Raw genomic sequence first — 22,655 nt, forward strand, 5'->3', positions numbered from 1 at the left:
CGAGGTGTGCATCACTGACCCTACCTGAGGAGGGGACTGACACACAGAGTGGTCACACAGTGGTTCCCAGGGGCCGGGGAGCTCTGCCCTTCCAGAAGCATCCTCCTGTCCCCTTGTCCCGGAGCCCTGGCTCTACCAGCAGACCTCTGTGTTAGACGCCCCCTGCCAGTGACCCCTGAAGGTGAGGGGCACCTCTCTTCTCCTGGGGAAGGAGCATTTCAGTCTTAGAAGGGATTCAGGTCAGTTTGGAAAGGCAAGCACTAGGCAGGCTAAGGGGCAGCTGGGGGATTTATAAGCAGAGGAACACCATGGCAGGGAATTGGGGGGTGCAAGAGGACAGGGAGCACAGGTCTGAGCCCTACCTCAGCAGAGCTCCAAGTTCTCCAGTCCTGAGGGGGCAGAGCCATGCAGAGGACAGAGTTCTTTTGGGGAATGGGGTGAGGGGGTCAAAAGGAGGTCTCAGTCAGCGTAACCAGGGAGAGGAAGAGGAGGAAGAGGCAGTGGAGACACAAGACCGACCCGGGCCATCTTGGCAGAAGAAAGGTGTGTCCAGAGCAGACAGGCATAGCCTGTGCCTCGCATGCCAGCTCCCTGCAGCTCTGGGGAGTTTCCAGACTTCCTTAATGAAGAATTCCACAGAGTGGGCATCCTCCACTGAGGGCAGAAATTTAAAGCCATAGGAATCTGGGGATATTTGTTTTGTTTTTGTTTTTAACCACAAAAGTAACCCAGCTTGCTATTTTAAAAAGGAAGAAAAACAAAGAATGATAACCGGCTTCCCACCCTTTGGGCTATGGGTGGTAACCTTCAAAGGTCCCAGGCAGCTGTTCTGCTCTTGTCCCCAGCTCCTGAGGACGCCAGGCCCTGCAAAGCCCCGCCTGGGTTCAGGCCGCAGGGCAGCTGTGCAGGGGCTGGCTATCCTTGGCTGTGGATCATGAGGCCCTTGTCTGCCTGTCCTCTCCGTGTCAGGCCTCGTGCAGACATCACCTTTCCGGGAAGGCTCCAGAAAGTCTGCCTGGCACAGTGGCAGGTCCAGTCAGGCTGGGCAGCAGCATAGGCTGCAGAAGTGGGATGAGTCTAGCCCCATGTCCTAAGTTTGGGATTACAGGCCCACTCAGTCTCTGTTCCCTCCTCTGTAAAACCAAGGTAAGACTGCTTGCCTCACGGGCACTGTGACATTTCAGCCAGATGTCAGGTAAAGAGCAGTAATGAGTAACTGCTAAGTATCATGACTGTGACCTGGGGCGAGAGCAGGCAAGAGTGGCCACCACAGACACAGATCTTGGCCCCTGGTCCCAGCCTGCTGATTCTTGGGGGAGGGGGACTCCCCACAGTTGGAAGACAGTGGCCTTCTTGGCTCCTTCCACTACTTTGGAGAAGTCCACGTCTGTGGGCGCTTGGCGGAACTAGTGGTCAGCACCACACACTTAAACCTCACTGAATACTTGCTCCTGCGTCAGTCTTGGTGGGAGCAGCATAGAGCTTTCTCCCCACCACCCTGCATATTCAAATAGTCACCCAGTCTGTGAATTCCAGCCACTCAGTGCATCTCAGTTTGTACCCAGTCTGTCATCACAGTGGCAGCTCTTGTTCAGGCCCTGTCACCCTCACACTCTTCTCTTCAAACATTATTTCCAACTAGAACATCCTTTCATCTGCAAAACCAACCAGGTCCTGCCCTCGGCAAGTCTATGGTCCAGCAGGAGGCCACCACTGCCATCATAAAGTGACACGACAGAAAAGACTGGGCACTGAGATAGGACAGGGTGTGAGATCTGGATGTGCTGACATAGAGAAGGAAATGAGCCAGCTAATCCCTGCTCATCTTTTAAGGCCCTACCCCCATGCCAGCTCCTCAATATATCTGCCACTGGGTGGACTGTGTCACTGTGACCTGGACTGTCATCCTGCACTGTGTCAGTGACACCATGAATAATAGTGACAAAATGACTGGCATTCACTGAATGTCAGCTGTGCAAGCTGCTCAGTATACCTCCTCTCAGGTCACCTCCCCACAGCCTCGACCATGCATGGGGGCAGCTGGGGTCCAACACCTAGAAGTGGAGGAGTGGGGATGCACAGAGGGGCCTATGTGGCTCTAAACCCCAGCACTTCTCACTCTGCCCCGCCCTTCAAGGACAGCTCTACCCAACTAGGGTGGACCTGGAGCTCCTGAGGGCCTTACCTCTGGTGGGACAGAGAGCAGAGGCTTGTTGAGCGTTTGTGGAAGGCCAATGGCCCTCAGACTGCCCTGCTGCTCTGGGTTCAACACTGAGTAACTGCCCCGCCGTCCTGCTCTGATGCTATACAGTGTGCTTCTTGGATGGTAAGCTCCCGTCGCCCTTTCCATTTTGAACCCCTGTGATATTGGGGTGGCTCTTATAAATGATGACCTGGGCAGTTTTTTCTTTTCATTCTCCATGGCATTTTAGATTCAATGAAGTGCGACTTGTGAGCAGTGAGGGATGATCTTCAAGGCCTGTGACAACCAGCTGACCTAGTCCCACCCTAGGCTATGACAATGACATGGTGTGTCAGCTCCGAGTGGCTCCCACATACCTTCTTTTGAGACCCTACCCCAGCAAGGACAGCACAGCCATGTTCCTTTTAGACCACATTTACAGATCACCATCTTTCCATTGGAAATCCCACCTGCTCATGTCACTCAAAGGAACCACAGTGATCCCTTTGGGGACTTCCTTTCAGTTTTTAATCTTTGGGGATTTTAAAAAACACATTTGTTTAACTTTTTTTTTTAGTGTATAATGGTACTATGGCTAAAGATTATTTTTATTTTATTTTTCAATTATTTTTTTTCTTAAGATTTATTTTTATTTATCCATGATAGACAGAGAACGAGAGAGAGAGAGAGAGAGAGAGAGAGAGAGGCAGAGACACAGGCAGAGGGAGAAGCAGGCTCCATGCCAGGAGCCCGACGCGGGACTCGATCCCAGGACTCCAGAATCGCGCCCTGGGCCAAAGGCAGGCGCGAAACCGCTGAGCCACCCAGGGATCCCCTAAAAATTATTTTTAAAGAAGATATTCCTTACCTTTTAGAGATATAGGTATGAAATATTTATGAGTGAAAGAATACGATGTTTGGAATTTGCTGTAAGCAATACCTGCCCTCTGTTCGCTTCCTTGTTCCCTATCAGCCATCTGCCTCTGTCCTCGGCCTAGTGCCCCCATCCCACCCACCCACCCTTCTACTTGCTTTCTCTACACCTTCTGCCCACCCATCTCCCTCACACCCACCTCTCTGCCCGCCCACGACATTCTCGCAGCAGTATTATTTGTCCAGCCCTGTGGCAGGTGCGAGGGAGGCAAAGATGAAGAATAATCCTTGCCCTGCAGGAGGTCCTAAAGGTGGTCAGGGATGACAGCTGGACAAACACTTTCAGAGCAAAGTGACATGATCGAGGCCAGCTCAGGGTGCCAGAATGCCAAGAGACAAGGGTGAACACCTGCAGAGGGAACAGGGAAGGTCTGAGCTGAGCTGAGGACAAGGTGCCGGGCTGGGCAGGTGGACAAGGGAGGTTCTTGGGAGAGGTACAGATTTGCTGAATGAAGGAATCAATGATAAGTCGGGAAGAAGAGGACAGAAGGGCTTGCAGGTCAGTCTCAGGCACTGGGAAGAAGTGACCTGAGGGAAGGAGATAATCCCAGGGGGAGGGGGCAGCCAGAGGAGAAAGGTGAGGCTGCTGAGGCAGAGGGAAATATGCCCATGGCCTGGGGTGGCCCATCGTCAAAGTTGGCACGGATCTGCACCAGAACCCACAGGGGCGGACCCTGTGCAGTCTCCCCAGCAGCCACTCCTCCCTTCTCCGCCCAGAGCAGCAATCCCATTTCCTTGGGAGCTGTTCTGGAGTGGGCAAGCGACCCTGTTCTGGTCCCTGGGGAGAAGTGGGTGCGTGTCTGCTGGGCAGTGGTGGCAGGTATGTCCCTTCTGGAACACAGAGGCACAGCTCAGGACAAAACCTTGAGTGTTTCAAAGACACTGTTGAACAAACTAACCCTGCAACTTCAGACCAAACTCAGCTGTGGGCTGGGGCTGCACTGGGGCTTGCCCGACAGGACTTGGGGTCGACCCGTGGCCCCCGGTACCGCTCCTTCAGGGCTGTGTGCTGTGAACTTGTCTCCCTTCCAGGAATGTGCTCCTGCCTGCCTCCCCACCTTAAATCATGCTTGGAAGCCCAACTCAAGGTTAGGTCACCATGTGGAGCCTGCCCTGACCCCCTCGAGGGCCTGCTCCTTCCCTCATGGGGCCAAAAGCATTTTGTACAGGCCACACCTTTAAGTTCTGCTTGGCGGGGCTGCTAAAATAACCCTACAGAATTGACTTGTTTCTCTCTCTCCCATTAGGCTGTGAGCTCAAGGGTGGAGATTATTATGGCTCAGGAATTTGGTACAGGAGACAGGACCTGGCCTCTGATAAACCTGCGGTCCGTGTTTGCTGAATAACTAACTGAATGAAGGATGAGGTCATACACAGCAGGATAATAGACCTTTGTAACACTTTAGTTTAAGTGAAACACTCCCACCCTTCAGCCTCTATTGATCTCTTAGTAGCTATTGTGTAGAATCCTAATCTTTCTCCCAACTTGCAGTATTTTCAGTGTTTTTAAAAAAGATTTACTTATTTACTTTAGAGAGGGAGGGAGGGAGGGGGAGCGAGAGCAAGTGAGCTGGTGGGGGCAGGAGGGAGAGAGAATCTTCAGCAAACTCTGGGTGGAGCCGACAAGGGACTCGATATCCATATCTGGACCCTGAGATCATGACCTGAGCCAAAATCAAGAGTCCGTGGCTTAACCACCTGAGGCATCCAGACGCCCCGCCTTTGAATATTTTTAAAAAGTACCATGTCCCCTCTTCATCTGTCCTCCGCACTAATGTTTTCAGTTCCTGTGACCACACCACCCTGGACGTGATCTCTAGAGCCTTTGCCATTCTGACTGATCCCCTCGGGGTGCAGGCCAGCTCAGCAGTCCTTCTGGAAAGGCAGCGTGGGAACCCCCGCACCTGCCTGCACTGGATCCTGTATTTGCATTAACACACTCTGGGACTACATTAACTATTTATTAATTTTACTTTGTGGAGCGGACTCCTACAGAATTTGTCATGAAAGCCACTCACTCTCCACTGGCCACAGCGCTTAGCTTTTCTAGCCTCCCCTGGAGCTAAAGTGGCCATGTGACACAGCCGAGTGGACTCTCAGGCAGCTCCTAAGCAAGGCTCTGCTCCCCCATAAGAGAGGCAGCACAGTGTCTCCTGCCATGGGGGGTGGGAAGGGAGGAAGAGGACAGGGGACAAGCAATATGCTAATGGTGGCGGTGGGAGAGAACCACAGAAAGAGCCATTACAAACAAAACCATTCCAGATCGATCCAGGTATCTTCACTCAAAAGGAAACCCAGCAGCCTCCTTTCAATTCTAAGGGGAAGCAATGAGGTGGAAAAGTTAGAAGAGTGGGATCTGGACACAGACAAATTCTGCTTCAAGTCCTGACTCACTGGCTGTGGGACCTTGAGTGAATTCCCCTTTAAGGAAAAAATTTAAACTCTACACCTAATGTGGGACTTGAACTCATGACCCCAAGATCAAGCATCACATGCGCTACTGACTGAGCCAGCCAGGTGCCCCCATCCGGAATGAATTCCTTAAACTCTCCGTATCTCAGTTTCTCCCCTGCATCATGGGATTAAAAAAAAAAAAAAAAATCATTCACTTCCCAGGGCTGTCTGAGGAGGAAATGAGGGAATGCATTTCAAGTGCTTTGTATCCTACCTAGCACACAGCGATCATGAAAACAAATGTTATCGACTACAAAAATATCAATCAAACAATTAACATTTGAAAGTTTCAACACCCAGCTCCATACTCAGCATGGAGCTCAACATGGGGCTTGAACTCACGACCCTGAGATCAAGACCCGAACTGAGATCAAGAGTAAGATGCTTAATGGACTGAGCTGCCCAGGCAGGCAGCCCCCACAATAAAAGGTTTTTAAATAACACACATACAGAGCCATTTTTTTCTCGGCCAGCAAACTCGAGGCCTATGCTCCAAATGAACAAGTCTCTTCAGACCCAGTGGAAAGTTCTACCAGTTTCCTAAGTCGCTGAGCTGTCTTCCTTAAAACTCTGGCTGCCTCTCTCCTGCCATTCTGCAACCACAGGCCACAAGAGGAACTCTGAAATACCTTACAGAGGGCATTACTTCTGCAACCCACAATTTGAAAGTCAATGTAACTAACTATAGCCCTAACTGCAGAACATTTCAGTTACGAGGAGTGGCTTTGGCAAAACTGTCTGGTAAGAGGGGGCAAGGCTGTGAGAGGAGAGGCTTGACGTGGCTGGCCAAGGTGCCCGTTACATTCTTTTCCCTCCTCCACTGTGAGTGTAAAAGACGTTACTGACGACACCCCCTCCCCCTGTCGGTTCCTCTTTCTCTCATCTCTCTCTACCTATTGAGATAAATCTATTTCTTTGAATTGGCTCACATGAATGTGGAGGCTTGGCAAGTTCAAAATCTGCATGGCTGGCAGGCCAGCAGGCTGGAGCCCTAGGGAACAGAGGAGCGTGAGTCCGAAGGCCGTCTGCTGGCGGAATTCCCTCATCTAGGGAGGCCAGCCTTTCTGCTATTACGACTGTCACTTAATTAGATGAGGCCCACCCACACCGTGGAGAACAATCTGCTTTACTCAAAGTCTACTGATCTCCTCTGAAAAATAACTTCACGGAAACATCTAGAATAATGCTTCACAAATATCTGTGCATACCATGGCCCAGCCAAGTTGACACATCAAGTTAGACAGACCAGGGTTTATACTGTATCAATGCAAACAAGTTCCCATCAAACAGGGGACACCTGTGCACTCTTAGATTCTGTGGGTCTCTGCCCCATGCAGTCTGGTGGGCTCTGTTCTCTCCTTACCTCCCCCTTGGCCCTGGCTCTTCCCTTCCCTCCTGGATCTTCTCCTCCCTCCTCATCAGGAACAAAGCCCAGTTCCACCCACAGATCTCACACAGCAGTTTGGTTCTCCACAGCACTTTTCAGTGTTCTTTCCAATGTTCGTGGAGGCAGGGGTCTCAGAGGTTTTGTCACCTGCCTGGGAGACACAGGAAGTGCCAGGAAAGGGCAGAGTAGGCGCCTGACACCAGATCTTCTGATGCAGGGTCTAAGTTCTGACCCTATTCAGACTGCTGGCATCAGAGTGACCCAAAGGTGCTTTGCAGGATCACGTCAGGTGGGCTCACAGGCAAACTTGGCCATTTTTAGAGTCACATATTTACTTTGATGTAGAAGAGAAAAACAAACATGAGTTATTTCATGATTTCATGGATATAATTACACAAGATGAGGTTATATTAAAAACAGTGAGCCAATAAAAAGAAAATACTCTGAAAATAAAATGAAAGGTGGCACAGGACAGATATAAATCCTAAAGGTGGCACACGAAGGACAGCAGTCTACAGAGCAGCAGTCTACAGAGTGCTAGCCTAGACTGAGACCTCCTTGGTAAGGAAGTAAAGAGTTAACTTGTCCTGAATCCCGTTTCTCACGGGGTGATGGCTCCAAGTTAATTAGAAGACACTGAAGGTTCTGTTCTGTTTTGTTTTGTTTTCTAAAACCAGAAGAGCGGAAATCCGGCACTTTACTCTTATTTCTTTGAGCTCAGTGAGGGAACAAAACCTATTCACCAGTTCTATCCGCAGGATCAGGCAAAGGCTTTAATTCCCAGGGAAGAATCGGATCCACCCCACAGCCTGAAACCTGACCTGTCTATGAATGTGGCTGCCACCAGCCGGAGACTGCGCATGGCCCAGTGACACCAGGCCAACACAGAGGCTGCACTGGAGCCGTGGCACTGGGTTGATGCTTTGGCTCTGTCACTAATGTAGACTATGCCCCAGCGACAATGATAACACCAGTAAGAAAGATCACAGCAGCTAATAGCCACTTACTGTCTGGCAGGCACTGGGCTGAGTGCTTCCCAACACCACAACCTCCCAACACGGCAGAACGGCAGCCCCAAGTGATACATGCTATTATTGTCCTTATCCTACAGAGGTGAAACTGAGGAGCAAGGAGGTTATGTAACTGGCCCAGGTAATGAAGCTGGTGGAGGCTGAACCAGGGCTCAGACCATCTTGTGCGACTCAAGAACTCATCCGGGATGCCTTACCGCAGCACGTACTATGTAGCCAGTTGACACAAAGTCCTTTCTTGACATCGTTCCCTATTACTTTCCTGACAAAGACTTGTACTCTGAGCTGGCTCCAGCACTAACAGATCGGGGCACTGGAGCTTTAAGACATGAGGGTGCCCCAGGGCACACTTTGGGAAGTAGGAGGTAGTCTGAGTCTCAGGGCTGGAGCCTCCTGGGCATCTGTGACGTGGGGTTCTTTGGGATCCCACTCTGAAGAATGCTGCCTTCCATCGCTCTGCATGTGGCCAGCTGGTCTGATCCAGGTCAGCAAACAATGAACACATGTGCCAAGTGAGAGTGCTTTCGTATGGCCCACAGGCTAAGAACGGTTTTCATAGTTTTAAATGGTTGAAAACAAATTCAAAGAGTATTATTTCATGACATGTGAAAATGATATGAAATTCACGTGTTAGTGCCCATAAACAGTCTGACTGGAACGCAGTCCTGCCCATTCACCTACACATGGTCCATGCTGCCTTTATGCCGTAAGGGCAGAGCTGAGTGGTCATGACAGGGTCCACAGGTCCACAAAACCGTAAATATTTACTGTCTAGCCCCTTCCAGAAAGTTTGCAAATCCTGGTCGAGTCCTTCCTGGCAGCCACTGTGGGAATCCTCCTTACAGCCTCCCTCCCCTCTGGCCTCTGCCTTCACCCCTCCAGCAGTGGGGAGCATGCAACACATGTGCCAGATGCTAGGGTTGCCTGTGCTGACCCTGAGCTCCCCTCGGTGACGTCGCTCTCTGCCCTCCAAGCCTGTGGAGCTGTTCTACCTCTCCTCTCAAGGCCCTTCTTCCCTCTAGTGTCCATCCTTCCCTGTCCTTTACCTGTCCCCTAGGCTGTTCCGCATCAGTGCTCTGAAAGTAGATAGAGAATGGTAGCCCATTACAGACAGGCTATGGGCAACAGAGAGGGGACATGCCATAGTCAGGAGGAGAACTGGAGCTGGGCCCAAGTCTCCTGCCTCCCAGCTTGCCATTCCCTTGACGACATCGCTTGAGCAGCCAATTTGATTTCCAGCTCATCACTCCCAAAATGGCACTCCAGAGGGCCCAGGGTGTTCTCCCTACTAACATGCACATGGCGTCTCCCCTCTACAACTCCTTCCTGCGGCTCCCCTGGCTTGGTCTTTGTGGATCCAAGGGCAGCTTTGCCTGACTTCTTCCCCTCTCCTGTCCATCCCAGAGCTTGGCCTTAGGCTCTGAGTTCTCCCATCATATCTAGTTACCACCATCTCCACCCCAAGCACTGGGGGCTGGTCCTCAGGGATTGCCCATATTTACAGCATCTGTTGTTTGCAGCTTGCTTTCTGAGTCAGCTGGATCTCTGACTCAAAGTGCCGGGGTGAGCTGACGGTCAGAAATGGACAATGGGCTTCTTGGGTTGCCTTCTGACGTCTGTGTATGAAACAACCCATAGGATCTGTCCTCAGAGGATACTGGGAAGGGTTTTGAAATCCTTGCAAGGACAGGGCTCTGTCAACACCATCTAGTGCTAATTATCTGGAACCCTTTCAGCCACTGGCTGCTGCTCTTGGGAAGCTCTCCTACTGAACGATAAGGCTGAGTGACCTGGCAATGTGCACAGACTCACGTGTATACCATAATCAGCAAAGCTAATCTGTGGCTCTTGGAAGGCGGGACTAACATAAATCCCAAGTATGCACTGATCAGCCAGTGGTGAGGCATAGGAGAGGATGGGTGCTCTGGGCCAGAGAAACCTGGGTCTGGATTCTGACCCCGAGTAGCTGTGAGATGATATGTTCCCTCACACTTCTGGTAAAATGGAAAAAACAGCAAAACCTTATAGGGTCACCGTGGATATTAATAACCAGGGTACCAGCATGGTCCCTGGCACATGGTATTTGCTCACAAGAAGTCACTTTCTTTTTCCCCTTTCTTCCCTCCTACTATGGGCTAGCAACCATGCTAGGTGCTGAGGGTCCTGACCAGTAAGGTCCAGTCCCTGCTCTCAGGAAGTCTAGTCTAGCTGGGGAGACACATATGTGCAACTACTAACAGAATGGGACAGGGCTCCATTAGTGTGCGATGGTGGAAATAATAGAAACAATGATGAGGACAGCAAGAGCTAACTCACTCACAATGTGCCAGGCACTCCCAGGGCGGGGCGGGGGGGTGGTGGTCCTCGCTTCACTCTCACTACCACCCAACCCAGAGAGGCAGATGCTCTTGTAGCCACCATTCCACCCAGGAGGAAGTAGAGGCTCAGAGCCCAAAGGCAGAGAATGAAGAAGCCTGAGGAGTGGGGATGATGGAAGAGCATGAAACCGACAGCTGGATCTGAAGGGGTCAGGAAGGGGGTCAGGGAAGGCCTCAGGGAGGAGGTGACAATGTCTGAGCTTTGAAGGATGCACACTGGAGCAGGCATTCCACGAAGGTGCCTGGGTATGAAGGTGGATGAGAGCTTTATGAGTTGAGTGACATCCCTGATAAGTACCACTGGAACTCGCTGTGCTCAGGGATGCCAATTCTACAGGGCCCTACTCACAATAGGGGGGTGGAGTTGGCAACCTTGAGATTATTTTACTACTATAGTTTACAGAACTACTAGATCATCAATAATCACAGCCAATCTCTTTCTCTAAAAGAGAAAACATATGGAATACTGAAGGCATTTGCTCAAATGGCAGCTATTCTTCATTTAATTCTACTTTGAGAGCCTCCTCAGCTTTGGTTCAAATTTCATTGGTTCTGGGGAGTTCATCACACTTCACTACCAATTAATTCACTGGGGGCTTGGGTGAGTCAGAGTCTCCACCTTCTCTCCAGCCTCTGTCTTCTCCTGTGTAAAATGAAGGGAATGGGCTAGAATGGAGGTTTTCAATATGTGGTTTCCAATCCAGTGGCATTAGCATCACCTGGGAATTTGTCAGTAATGCATATTCTTGGGCAAACTCCAGACCTACAGAGTCAGAAACTCGTGGGGTGGGGCCCAGTCAGCCATCTGTCTTTAACAAGTCTTCCAGGGAATTCTGATGAGAACCCGGAGTTAGAAGACCCCCAGGGTAAGGATCCTTCCAGGAGTAAAATTTGGTTTGGGCTCTGAAGTATTATGACTTAGTAGTATTCTCTTTGGACAGAGTATTTCTTGCCACAGACAGGCAACCCTCAGGATAAGAAGAGAAGCTGTTTTCTTTGACTAGCTAAAGCCCAGAGCCCAGGTGAGCTTTTCTACAAAGGTTCAGCAAATGTGGCTGACTTTGAAGGTCAGAATTTTTTGTTTTAAAGTAGGAAGTCTCAAACTTGGCATGTGATGAGAGCAGTGGTATCTGTTGTTGGAGAAACAAAGATGAGGGGAGAGCCACTTTCTCTTCTCAGCTCCAAAATAATGACTCATTGCGGGGTGTGTGTGGCAGGCAGTGGGGAGGGTGTTCCTCAGAGGGCAGCTTCACCTCCTTGGTCCAGGAGTGCTCTGGTTTGCAAATTAATCCTGGACTTCTACTCTCCTCTTGGAGAAGTCTGATTACAAAACCTCACAAGAGCCACTGACAGCCTTGGTGCCGATGACATCGCAGAGCTGGGTTGACAGTTAAGTGAAGTTTGGCTTCCAAGACCATAAGAAAGGGAAAAATGTCTAAAAGGTCCAATTTTCCCAGTCTAGACTGAACGCTAAGGGCCATCAAGAGGACGAAGGGAGAATATCACAGTTTCCTAATGCGGGGAGGCACATCCAGGCTGTCCCAAAGGGGAAGTGTTAGCTGTGTGGCCCAGGGCCTGTGGTTCCTCCCCGTGCTGATGCACAGCAAGGAGCACCTAGGAGACTCTCCACACAGCTATTTCCAGGGATTCCTGACCCTCACTTCCTGGTATCTCCCTAACAATGACGATAAATATATATTATCACTTTGTTTTATATTAGCAGGGCCATGTGCCAGGCACGGTTCCCAGTACTTTACAATTATTAAGGAGCTGAAGCTTCACAACAACCCCACGGAAGCAGGGGCTATTAACATGCCCCTAATTATAGGTGAGGAGGAAACAGAGGAGGCGATGTCAACAGAGGGCAGGAAGAGTCGGGAGGCCGCGGCTCGGAGTGAGCCTGTGCCTCCGGCCAGGGTGCCTGGCCCACCCGCCTATGAGAAACGAAGGAGGCGGACTCAGGAGGTTCCTGAGATCGCTTCCAGCTCGGGGAGCCTGCGACCGTGCAGCCGGCTGCTGCTGGTCTGGCGGGTTCGCCAGGGTCTGGCCGGGGGCCGCGCGCAGCAGGGCTGCCGGGCCTGGTCCCCGCAAGTCGCCGGCCCCGACGCCGAGCGTCTCCCGATCCTGGGCGAATGGGCTTCTAGCCCCTCTCCGGCATCTGTGTCCCGAGAGCCTGGCGAGCCAAGAGGGAGACGGCCAGGCCCCGGCGGCCAGACCCGGGCTGGGGAAGGGACGAGGGAGAACCGCCAGGGGCCCGAGGACCGTAAACCACGCTGCCCCTTCAGCCCCAAAACTTTCTCCCTGGATTCGGGACCCCAGCAGCCACGCATTGGCTGAGCCGCGGCCACCAGGACCCGCCCCCTTTCTTTTGCTATTGGCTAGCGTAGGCATCCATCACAAGGCGAGGCTTCCTAGTGGAGCGCGGCTGTTGTCAATCAAGGTGGGCGGGAGGCTGGGCGGGGCCAGGCCGGGGAGAGACACGCCAGCCTAGTTCTCCCAGCCTCCCTCCAGAGGGTGGCTTGGGACCTGGAGGCGCCCCGGGGGACCCCCGGGGGACCGAGGCTGGGTGCGGGGCCCTGCGGCGGGGCTAGGCGGCGCTCCGGGGACTCACCGATGCGCTGGCCCACCGGAGAGCTGAACGGGTTTCCCAGGAGAAAGTCCATCGCTGCCGGCGCCTCAGCCGCCAACCCGGGGAATCAGCTGACGGCAACCGCCGCGCTGCCGACCCGTCACGTGACGCGCCGGACGGTCCGCGAGGAGGTGCCTGTGGAGGCGGGGCGTAGGGAGGCGAGCGCGGCCACAGGCCCCGCCCCCGACGTGAAGGCCACAGGCCTCGCGCCCGACGTGAAGGCCACAGGCCTCGCCCCTCGAGCGAGGCGGAGGGCGATGACCTCACGGCAACTCACTCGGCGTCTGCGGACGTCACGCACGACGTGGGGCCGGGGCGGGCCAGGGGCGTGGCCTCTCCAAGCCCCGCCCCAGGCCTTATTTAAGGGCGTGGCCCAGCACCGCGCGCTTCAGTCGAACAGGGTCTCGGAGCCGGGAGGTGCCTGGGGTAAGGTCCCAGGGCAAGCTCAGACCCGGTTTCACTCCGGTGACGTCGCTAGGCCACGCCCCCACCGCTGGGGGCGACAGCATCTCTGGCTCGTCGCCTCCCTGCCCCGACAGAGCGCTTCCTCCCTGGACACAGAACCAGCCCAGTGACCCGCAGCGAGGAGCGGGCTGGAGCCCGGAGTAGCAGAGGCACCGGAGGTGGTCACAGGTGGGCCTGGGACCAGCGAGCTTCCATTTTTTCCGGATGCTGGAATTAGATCAAGGACTGCATAACTTTTTAATTTTTTTTAATTTTTTTTAGGTCATAGGCTCCTTTGAGGACTTGAAGAAAACCATCAACCTTTCTGAAGAAAAAAGAGCAGAGAGACAATTTAACGTCAGGGACTTCCTGGGGTCCCAGAAGTCAGTGGACCCCAAGTTACGGACTTTAAGAATCTCAAAGGCCTTTCCTAGTTCTAGGATTCTGCTGTCTTCTTCAACCTTCCTGTGTACCATGTTTTAGATATTTCACCCACACATTAGATCAGGTCTGACCTATTATGCTTTATTCTTTTGATCATATGCAGTCTAGATACAATAATCACTGCTTTGGTAGTCTGGGCTACTGCCTGGGAGCTTTAGTACTTAATCCACCACAGTATGTGATTTAAAAAAAAATAAAAGATTTTATTTATTTATCTATCAGAGACATAGGCAGGAGAGGCAGGCTCGCGGTGGGGAGACAGACCCCAGGACCCCAGGATCACACCCTGAGCTGAAGGCAGATGCTCAACCATTGAATCACCCAGGTGTCCCCAATTGGAAAGGCTGGTAATTGCACAAATATAGGATGATGGGAGAATCTAAGCTAGAAGTTAATCACTTCCTTATGTTGACCTGTTTGAGCATACAGGGGCTGATACCTTTACTGTACAATATAAGAACTTTATGGAAGTCATGTACTCCTGTGCTTCAACAGTGCTCATGAGACCTATTCATAAATGCCCTTCTCCTCACCAGGCTAGCTACTCCGTGAGGGCTGGTATACTATGTCTACTTGACTCACCATCATTGTCTAGCACAGTGACTAATATATGAAAACGTATTTATTTTTAGAGATTTTATTTGAGAGAGAGAGAAAGCGAGCAGGGGGAGAGGCAGAGGGAGAACCACAAGCAGAGTCCTCTCCCCCACCCCAGCAGGGCTGGATCCCAGGATCCTGAGATCATGACCTGAGCTGATGTCAGAAGCTTAACTGAATGAGCCATCCAGTTTCCCCTGAAAATTTATTTATTTTAAAATATTTTATTTATTTATTCATGAGAGACGCAGAGATTGAGGCAGAGACACAGGCAGAAGGAGGAGAAGCAGGCTCCATGCAAGGAGCCCGATGTGGGACTTGATCCTGGGATCCAGGATCATGCCCTGGGCCAAAGGCAGATGCTCAACCACTGAGTCACCCAGGCGTCCCTCCCCTGAAAATTTAAATCAACCTGCCAAATAATGTATTTGGACTATAAAGGGGTGGGAGGATGTACATTTAAGATGACTTCCATGTCAGGTACCTTCCATGTTTTTCTTCATTTAAGCACATTGCAGTTGTACGGAGGATATTTTAGCATAAACTTCTTTTGAATTCTTCCATTAGCAACCTTTAACATGCTCATGTTACGTGGTTATTTCCCTGAATGAAGTTCTTACCTCCTTGCACCACTCTGGTTTAAAGTGATTATGGGCAGAAGATCTTGGCTATATTGACAAGAATTAAACAGCCACAAGTTGTATCCTTCATGGTGAAAGCAGAAACAACACCCATACTCTCAAACAGGGAGTGAAATCATATCAATTTCATGCAAACAGAATACCGTATAGTTCTTAAATAAGAAATGGAAACGTGGATCTGCCAACACAAAAGACAGGAATGTAAATGGCAAACATTAAATGTAGTATAAAACTGATCAAAACCATATTTTAAAAGTGATTGTTGGGCACCTGGCTGGCTCAGTGGTTGAGCGTCTGCCTTCGGCTCAGGTTGTGATCCCAGGGTCCTGGGATCAAGTCCTGCATCCGTCTCCCTGTGGGGAGTCTGCTTCTCCCTCTGCCTGTGTCACTGCCTCTGTCTCTCATGAATAAATATTTTTTAAAAGATTTTTTATTTATTTATGAGAGATAGAGAGAGAGAGGCAGAGACACAGGCAGAAGGAGAAGCAGGCTCCCTGCAGGGAACCCAATGCGGGACTGGATCCTGGATTCCAGGATTAGGACCTGAGCCGAAGGCAGACACTCAACCGCTGAGCCATCCAAGCGTCCCATAAATAAAATCTTGAAAAGTGATTGCTAAGGGGCGCCTGGTTGGCTCAGTTGGTAAAGTACATAACTCTTGTTCTCAAGTCCTGAGTTTAAGCCCCACACTCAGCATAGAGCCTTTTGTTTTGTTTTGAAGTGTTTGCTAACAAGGAACAAACTCATTTGGTAAACAATCTGCTTTAGTTTTTTTAAAAGTAATATTGATATCAAATGCCTTCTTGAGGGTAAATATGTCCTAAGACTGACATATTGCATAATGGAATGCAATCTATTATATCCTTCAAGTCCTTTTAGACAAAACTCAAGATCCTCTGCCTCCAAAGTTGAAAGACAATAATAGTATGACGAGAAATGTGAGGCCTGCCTAGTAGAAGCCAGCCAGGACAAATGGACATTGGAACAACGGAAAAGTCTCAGGAGTCTTCCTATGATTCCATTTGCTCAGGACTGTAGAGAACAGAGGATTCTGATGGATTCCATACATGATCTGACTGTGAAAGTGATTTGGGGCAGAAGGGAACCTAGGCCTGGATCTGCTGTTATCATGTGCTGCTTCTGGCTTTGCCCTTTTCTAGCTGCGCAAACCCAGGAAGAGCACTTTTCTGCACCTGTCTCATCTGTAAAGGGGGTAAGGTACCTTTACCTTTACCTCTTGAGGCTCATGGGCAGATTCAGTGAGAGAAAACATGGAAATCACTCTTGTCACTTAGCACTCTTGGTCTCTTTCTTGTAGGCTCTCCGTAAGAGGTCATATTCCACTATTTATGACTAGTAACACCTTGGGTTTATGTTGAAATTTTAACCTTAAGAGGTCAGATCTCCATATATTAAATGGTCACTGTGTTACTAGACATTTGTTTCAGGCTGGCTGGCAGTGGGCTTGGAGGTGGGAGTGACCTTAACGCTAATTTACTGGTGGGACTTCAGACACCCATAAAGACGAAGTGACTTATCCAACATCACTCATTAGGACAGGACTAAAACAGCATGAAATGTATCATGTCTAAGCATGTGGTTCATATGTGATCCTTAATACACAACTGATATTTTCTTGTGTTAGGCCAACACTGTAGAGTATATACAACTTCATCTATCAGTGAATAGAGCTCCTCTTATCAGAGCCACTGGTTTTTAGTTTGCAAGAGAGTAAGAGACTCTACAATGTAAAAGTTAATAGAGACCGAGCAAGATGTACGTTAGGAAAATGGCTAAGGGGGTCCCTGGGTGGCTCAGTGGTTTGGCGCCTGCCTTTGGCCCAGGGTGTGATCCTGGAATCCGAGGATCCAGTCCCACATCGGGCTCCCTGCATGGAGCCTGCTTCTCCCTCTGCCTGTGTGTGTCTCTCTCTCTCTCTCTGTGTCTCTCATGAATAAATAAATAAAATCTTTTTTTTTTTTTTAAAAAGGAAAATGGCTAAGATCAGAAACTTGGCCTCATTCCAGACAGATTTTTCTTTTTAAGAAAATCGCAGTGGGATATCAGTAGAAAATGACAGGTTTTAGTATTTCACAGCAACTTGGTCAGCAACAGGGAAAAGATACCTGAGACTGGACTACAAATATTAAAAATGTGATTTTTAATAATATAAGTACAAAATTTTATTTCTTTATACAACTGTAATGGGATTTGGATCAAACCGCTAGAATTTATTTAAAAAACAAAATAAAACAATGATATAAAAACTCCAAGAAGGTCTGAATCCAAAGTTTTTCCTCTAATAGTACCAAATACCACAAGGTACAGATTATTATACAAATGTGTACAAATTTAAATACAAATACAGTAGGGTTGGGTTTGAAAGGAAAACAAACAAACATAAAGCAGGTCCTCATCAGGATTTCATTAATGTGCACAAATGACAAGGGTAGGACTGACTTCTTCCGTGCTAATCCATGTCTTCCAGGCCCCTCCCTGATAGACCCTGGGTCAAACAGGAAACTTCCATTGGTACAGATGAGGTGTGGCACAGGGTCTAACAAGCGAAATCAAATCCAGTTTTCTGCTCCTTGATTTTGGTTCCCAAACATACCCGTTTCCTTCTGTTTCCCCAATTAAGCTTCACGACTGCTCTGAGCTAAGGGCCAGTCAGCAGCCAGAGTACCTTCAGGAAACAAAGCCCCATGAGCACACTGGTGGGGAGAAGGGAAGGGGTTAAGTCAGGTGCAGGCTGGCTGCTCAGTACTCAAAGATCTACTTTGACATGGTAGTGCTCTGTCTAGGCCAGGGGAAGAAAGCAGTTACCCAGAGCTCGGTTTTGGCAGGGAATCTCACACCAAATTGAAAAACAACCCTGAAGTGCTCAACTGTCTTCTTTGGAACTGGGAAGCACAAGTCTGGTTCTTTGGAAAAGTGGGGAGTTGGGAACGGTAACATTCCTTTTAATTTTGCTTTCTTGACATTATTAAATTAGAAAGAATTAGAATCCCGGCATAATGATTCCTTTTTGAGGCACGATACCTTAAAATGTAGATGATTTGGAGTTTTCAGAGGAGACCAAAGGAAAGGAGGAGGCAAGAAATGACAAATCTGTATCTTCCACATGCTGTTGCTGGTGGAGGCTTTTGTTATTAAATTATATATACAGAAATTTACAGGATAAATTAAAATCAAAGAGATTTTAAAGAGTTAAATACACATAATTAAAACACACATTCACACGCACACATAAATAAACCTACATGAGAATCGAGTACTTTTTTTGCAATTCACTTATGTGTGGAATGCAGAACACTGGGTATCTATCTGCCCACCAGGCGAGCCAACAGGATGAACCCAAGAATCATGCTGGGCAAAGTTCATCTTTCCCAACCATCAAGCAACTAAGCAGCAAAAACCTGTGAGGACTCAGTGCCTAAGCTAATGCTGCCGATGGAAGATACCAGCAGTTAGCTCTACAGATGAAATATTCTGGGTCAGCTCACAATATATGCAGTTCAATTTGTGCAGTAACAGCTTTACACTCTCCAAGGTGTTTTATGCTGCTGGGGCTCACATAACTCCTTGGCCCCTACTGAGGCTGCTAATGGTACCAATGATTACAAGAAATTTTGAGACATGGACACCGGTATAGCAGGAATTGGAATGAACCCCCTACGAAGTTCACCTAAGCCACTGCAGTAACTGTAAGATGGGAATGATTTCATCACTTCCTACCTAGGTCACTTCAAGTTGAAAGGCTTTGTACGTTCACTCAACTGGCATCTTCCCATAATCTTTCCTATTACATTTCCAACTGTAAGACAGGTAAGGCAAATGGTCAGTGATGGGTCTGGAGGTACAACTGAGTTTGGAAAAAAATCACATTTTAGCTGTCCATAAAGAGATGCCCTTGGCACCCAGAACAAGCCCCCAGCCCCTAAGTTACATTGATTTTTAAGGCAGATTTATCCACCACAGGAGAAAAAGGAATCCCAAGCCCATATTCATGCCAAGGTTTCTTCTTGGCTAAACCTTTGCCATTTCATAAAATTATTAAAAGCAAAGTAATTACAGTCCTATGTATATATTGTACACTTTATATATATATATATATATATATTTATATGTATATATATAAAAATTTAAAACCTACACCCAGAGGCCAGTGAAGGGATCTGGAACAGTCATATATACACAAACCAGCAATGGAGGAGGATAAGGTCTCTGTCCCGGGACTCTTTGTGGTCACAGTCCAGGCATGATGTAAGCAATGTTGTCTAGTGTGTTTGACTGCAAAACAAGGGAAAAGGTTTAGCTGAAGAGTACTTTATCTTAGTTCCCTGGGGCCTAGTTCTCTGTTCAGAGGAGGGAGTTGAGAGTTGGAGAGAGCAGTGTGAGCTAAAAGCTGGCACACTGCTGTCTACTATGCTAGGAGCTTCTCTGCTGGCTCTTCCCATGAACCCTTGAGGAGAGGCAGAAGACTTGTGTACTTTCTTTGGGTAGAGGAGAAGATAGGCACCAGAGGAGCTGCAGCTCCCTAAGGGCTGGACTGTTTTGGGAAATGGCCTGTTTTCTAGTTGCACTGAGGGCACTGTACGGTACCACATTCATGGGCCAATATACAGAGGGGGCGCCATCTGCCGGGAAGCCTTACAAGCCTGTGCCTGATAGAGCTCATTAAGGTAGGGCCTCCACGGCTACCAAGGGGTCTGGCAGAAAAAAATCCAAGGAAAACTCACCAAGACCTGTTTGGGACAGCCGTTCAGTTCAGGTAGTTGTGTGGTCAGACACGCCAAGGGGCCAAGCGCACAGATAATGGAATCCAGAAGCACTGACAAACTGCCAGACACAGCCACCATGCCCTGAAAGGAGAGCAGGAAGAGACAGCAGGTTGTAATTTGAGTCCCACTCCTGATCGAGTTGGTTTCTTCACATTGTTTTTTAAGTCTTGCCAGTTCTCTGCAACTTGCAGCAGAAATGGAAGTTATCTGCTTTGATAACTCTGTGAATCCTTTAAAAAGAAAACTTTTACAATACCTTCCCAGGTTCCTTTTCTATGTTCCTAACTCATCTTACCCTCTGTGCAACGAAGGGTCATGACTTAAATCAATCTACTCTGGAAAGCTCCTGGGAAGATTTGTGGAGGTTATGTGTGCAACTCCACGAATATAGCTCAAATGTGCTAACTATGAGAGTTCTACAGCCCTACATGCTAACATTTAACGTAAACATATGTGTACTTCTCCACGTATGTGGTTTCTGATAGCTGATGATACAACTTTTCTGGGTTGAGTTGTTCACTCTCAGAAAGAAGTGAATCAGGTTTACTTCAAATTTTAACATCTTGCACAACTCACAATGTTTCTCCCCCTGTGATTCAAACAGGTAAGAAATAAGACTACTTGCTGCCAGTGTGCCTATCCTGCTCTGGTATCATCTGCTTTCACCAGAAGCCCTGTGGGACTATGCCATCTAGGGAGGCAGCACAGCAGTGTCTGAGAGAGAAGAGCCCTGGGCTCAGGGCTGTGAAGGGCCCTCACTCACTGCTTCAGTCCTGGGCCAAGATGCTTCTTATGCTATATCTGTTAATGAGCCTACGCACAGGGGATTAAGGGAAATAAAAGGTATAAGGTACTTGGGATTGTCCCGGTTATTTGGCAAGTGTTCAAAAAGTATGAGTAGTTCTTATCATTATTACCAACATCTTCGTCTCCCAAACTGCACTTCTGGCTGCCTGCTAGGTCTCTCACTGTGCTTCTAGATCTCAACATGGTATAAAGAGAAATCAATCACCTCCTCTACTCTTAGCATCTCTTCTCTGCTAAACTCACCACTATTCACACGACTGTCCAGTCTCAATGCCTTGCCAAAGCTGACTCTTCCTTCCCCCTTTCCTTCTCTCAAGGGAGGCTATGCAGCAAGGGGTTAAGAGAATGGACCTCAAGGTTGCACCACAAAATTCAAGCCTGTTTTAGCACTTGGGGCTGAATTCCAGAGCAAGTTACTTAGCCTCTCTGAGTCTTTCTATTTCTTCTGTAAAAGAAGGGGAACACAAATTCTGGCCCACAAAGCAGCAGTGTGAATTTCATGAAAGGATCCACATGAAGCACTCTGAACCAAAGACAGCTGAGAAAGCAGTCCAGATGTGACAAAGATTTGAATTAATTCAACAACTATTTAGTGAGGACTTACTATATGCAGAACACCAGTAGTTATGGAGAGGGTATAAAAAGGAATAGGATATGATTTCTGCCCTCAAGTTGCTTATAATTCATTAGGAGAATCAGACATAAAATATCAGCTACAGTTAACTGTAGGGTAAAAGTAATGGAATAACATTATTAATTGCTAACTGGTCTGGACTGCCTTACTATTGTTAGGGAACTTTCCCCCAATTTGGGTCTCTCTTCATTCCCAATCTAAAATAGAAGATATTTCCAGAGAAAGCCAAATGAGAGCTCTGATCAAATCCCTCCCTACTCAAAAAAAATTCCTGCAGTTCCTCAATAGTAGAGTATAAACATTTGAGAGCATCTAAGACCTTCTATAATTTGGGCTATGGCCTTAATTTCCAGCCTTCCTTTTTGCCTTACATGTTAGATATTCTAAATTGTCATCATTTTATTTATTATTTATTTATTTTTAAAGATTTTATTTATTTATTCATAGAGACACACAGAGAGAGGGGGGGCAGAGGCACAGGCAGAGGGAGAAGCAGGCTCCATGCAGGGAGCCTGACGTGGGACTCGATCCAGGGTCCCCAGGATCACACCCCAGGCTGCAGGCGGCGCTGAACCGCTGTGCCACCGGGGCTGCCCAATTGTCATCATTTTAGAAGTAAAACCTTTTTTCAAATAAAACCTGATGTTAGGAAGAAACAAAACAAATGAACAATGGGGGAAAAAAGAGAGAGAGATGGGATGCCTGGGTGGATCAGTTGTCTGAGCGTATAACCCTTGGTTTTGGCTCAGGTTGAGATCTCAGGGTCCTGAGATGGAACCCATGTTAGGCTTCATGCTCAGCATGGAGTCCGCTTAAGATTCTCTCTTCCTCTCCCTGTGCCCCTCACACTCACGCTCTCTCCCTCAAATAAGTAAATAAAATCTTAAAAAGAGAGAGAGAGAGAGGCAAACCAAGAAACAGATTCTTAACTATAGAGAACAAACTGATGGCTACCAGAGGGGAGGTGAGCAGAGGAATGGGTGAAACAGGTGATGGGATTTCAGGAGCATACTTGTCAGGATGAGCACCAGGTGATGTATGAAGTATTGAATCACTATACTGTATATCTGAAACTAATATTACACTCTATGTTAACTAACTGGAATTTAAATAAAAACTTAAACATAAGAAACCTGATGTGGAATTCCAATATGTAAAACAGCTAGAAGGTTTGGTTAAAGTGGGAGTGGGGGGCCTATAGCCCCACTGGGGCTCCTCTCATCCATTTCTGCAGAAGATCCTGAGGTCGAGAAACACAGATGCGTACGGTTCTCTGGTTTTGAACCAGAAAACCTCTCCTGACTCCCCCT

General features: G+C 48.6%; 2 protein-coding genes and 1 long non-coding RNA gene across 7 annotated transcripts in view; 1 reads left to right on the forward strand and 2 right to left on the reverse strand.

Annotated features, from left to right (window-relative positions):
- TOM1 (target of myb1 membrane trafficking protein) overlaps nt 1-13,577 on the reverse strand; it is a 39,694-nt gene extending 26,117 nt beyond the window's left edge. Inside the window, exon 1 of the mRNA XM_026010953.2 lies at nt 12,977-13,577. Within this exon, the coding sequence (XP_025866738.1) occupies nt 12,977-13,028 (52 nt within the window). The 5' untranslated portion in view covers nt 13,029-13,577. The remainder of the gene's footprint in view (nt 1-12,976) is intronic.
- On the forward strand, nt 13,385-15,175 carry LOC140595949 (uncharacterized). Its single transcript, XR_011997948.1, has 2 exons — nt 13,385-13,627; nt 13,721-15,175. It is a non-coding gene; the product is annotated as an uncharacterized lncRNA (long non-coding RNA).
- Nucleotides 15,176-17,258: 2,083 nt separating this feature from the next.
- HMGXB4 (HMG-box containing 4) overlaps nt 17,259-22,655 on the reverse strand; it is a 31,116-nt gene continuing 25,719 nt past the window's right edge. For 3 of the 5 annotated variants that reach the window (XM_026010952.2, XM_072741483.1, XM_026010948.2), the window contains 2 exons: nt 19,863-19,985; nt 17,259-19,413 (listed from right to left, as the gene is read on the reverse strand). In XM_026010952.2, the coding sequence (XP_025866737.1) occupies nt 19,369-19,413; nt 19,863-19,985 (168 nt within the window). In that variant the 3' untranslated portion in view covers nt 17,259-19,368. The remainder of the gene's footprint in view (nt 19,414-19,862; nt 19,986-22,655) is intronic. The other 2 variants (XM_026010950.2, XM_026010951.2) reach the window with 1 other exon arrangement.

The sequence above is a fragment of the Vulpes vulpes genome, chromosome 16 (genome assembly GCF_048418805.1).
Source record: "Vulpes vulpes isolate BD-2025 chromosome 16, VulVul3, whole genome shotgun sequence".
NCBI classification, from domain to species: Eukaryota; Metazoa; Chordata; class Mammalia; order Carnivora; family Canidae; genus Vulpes; species Vulpes vulpes.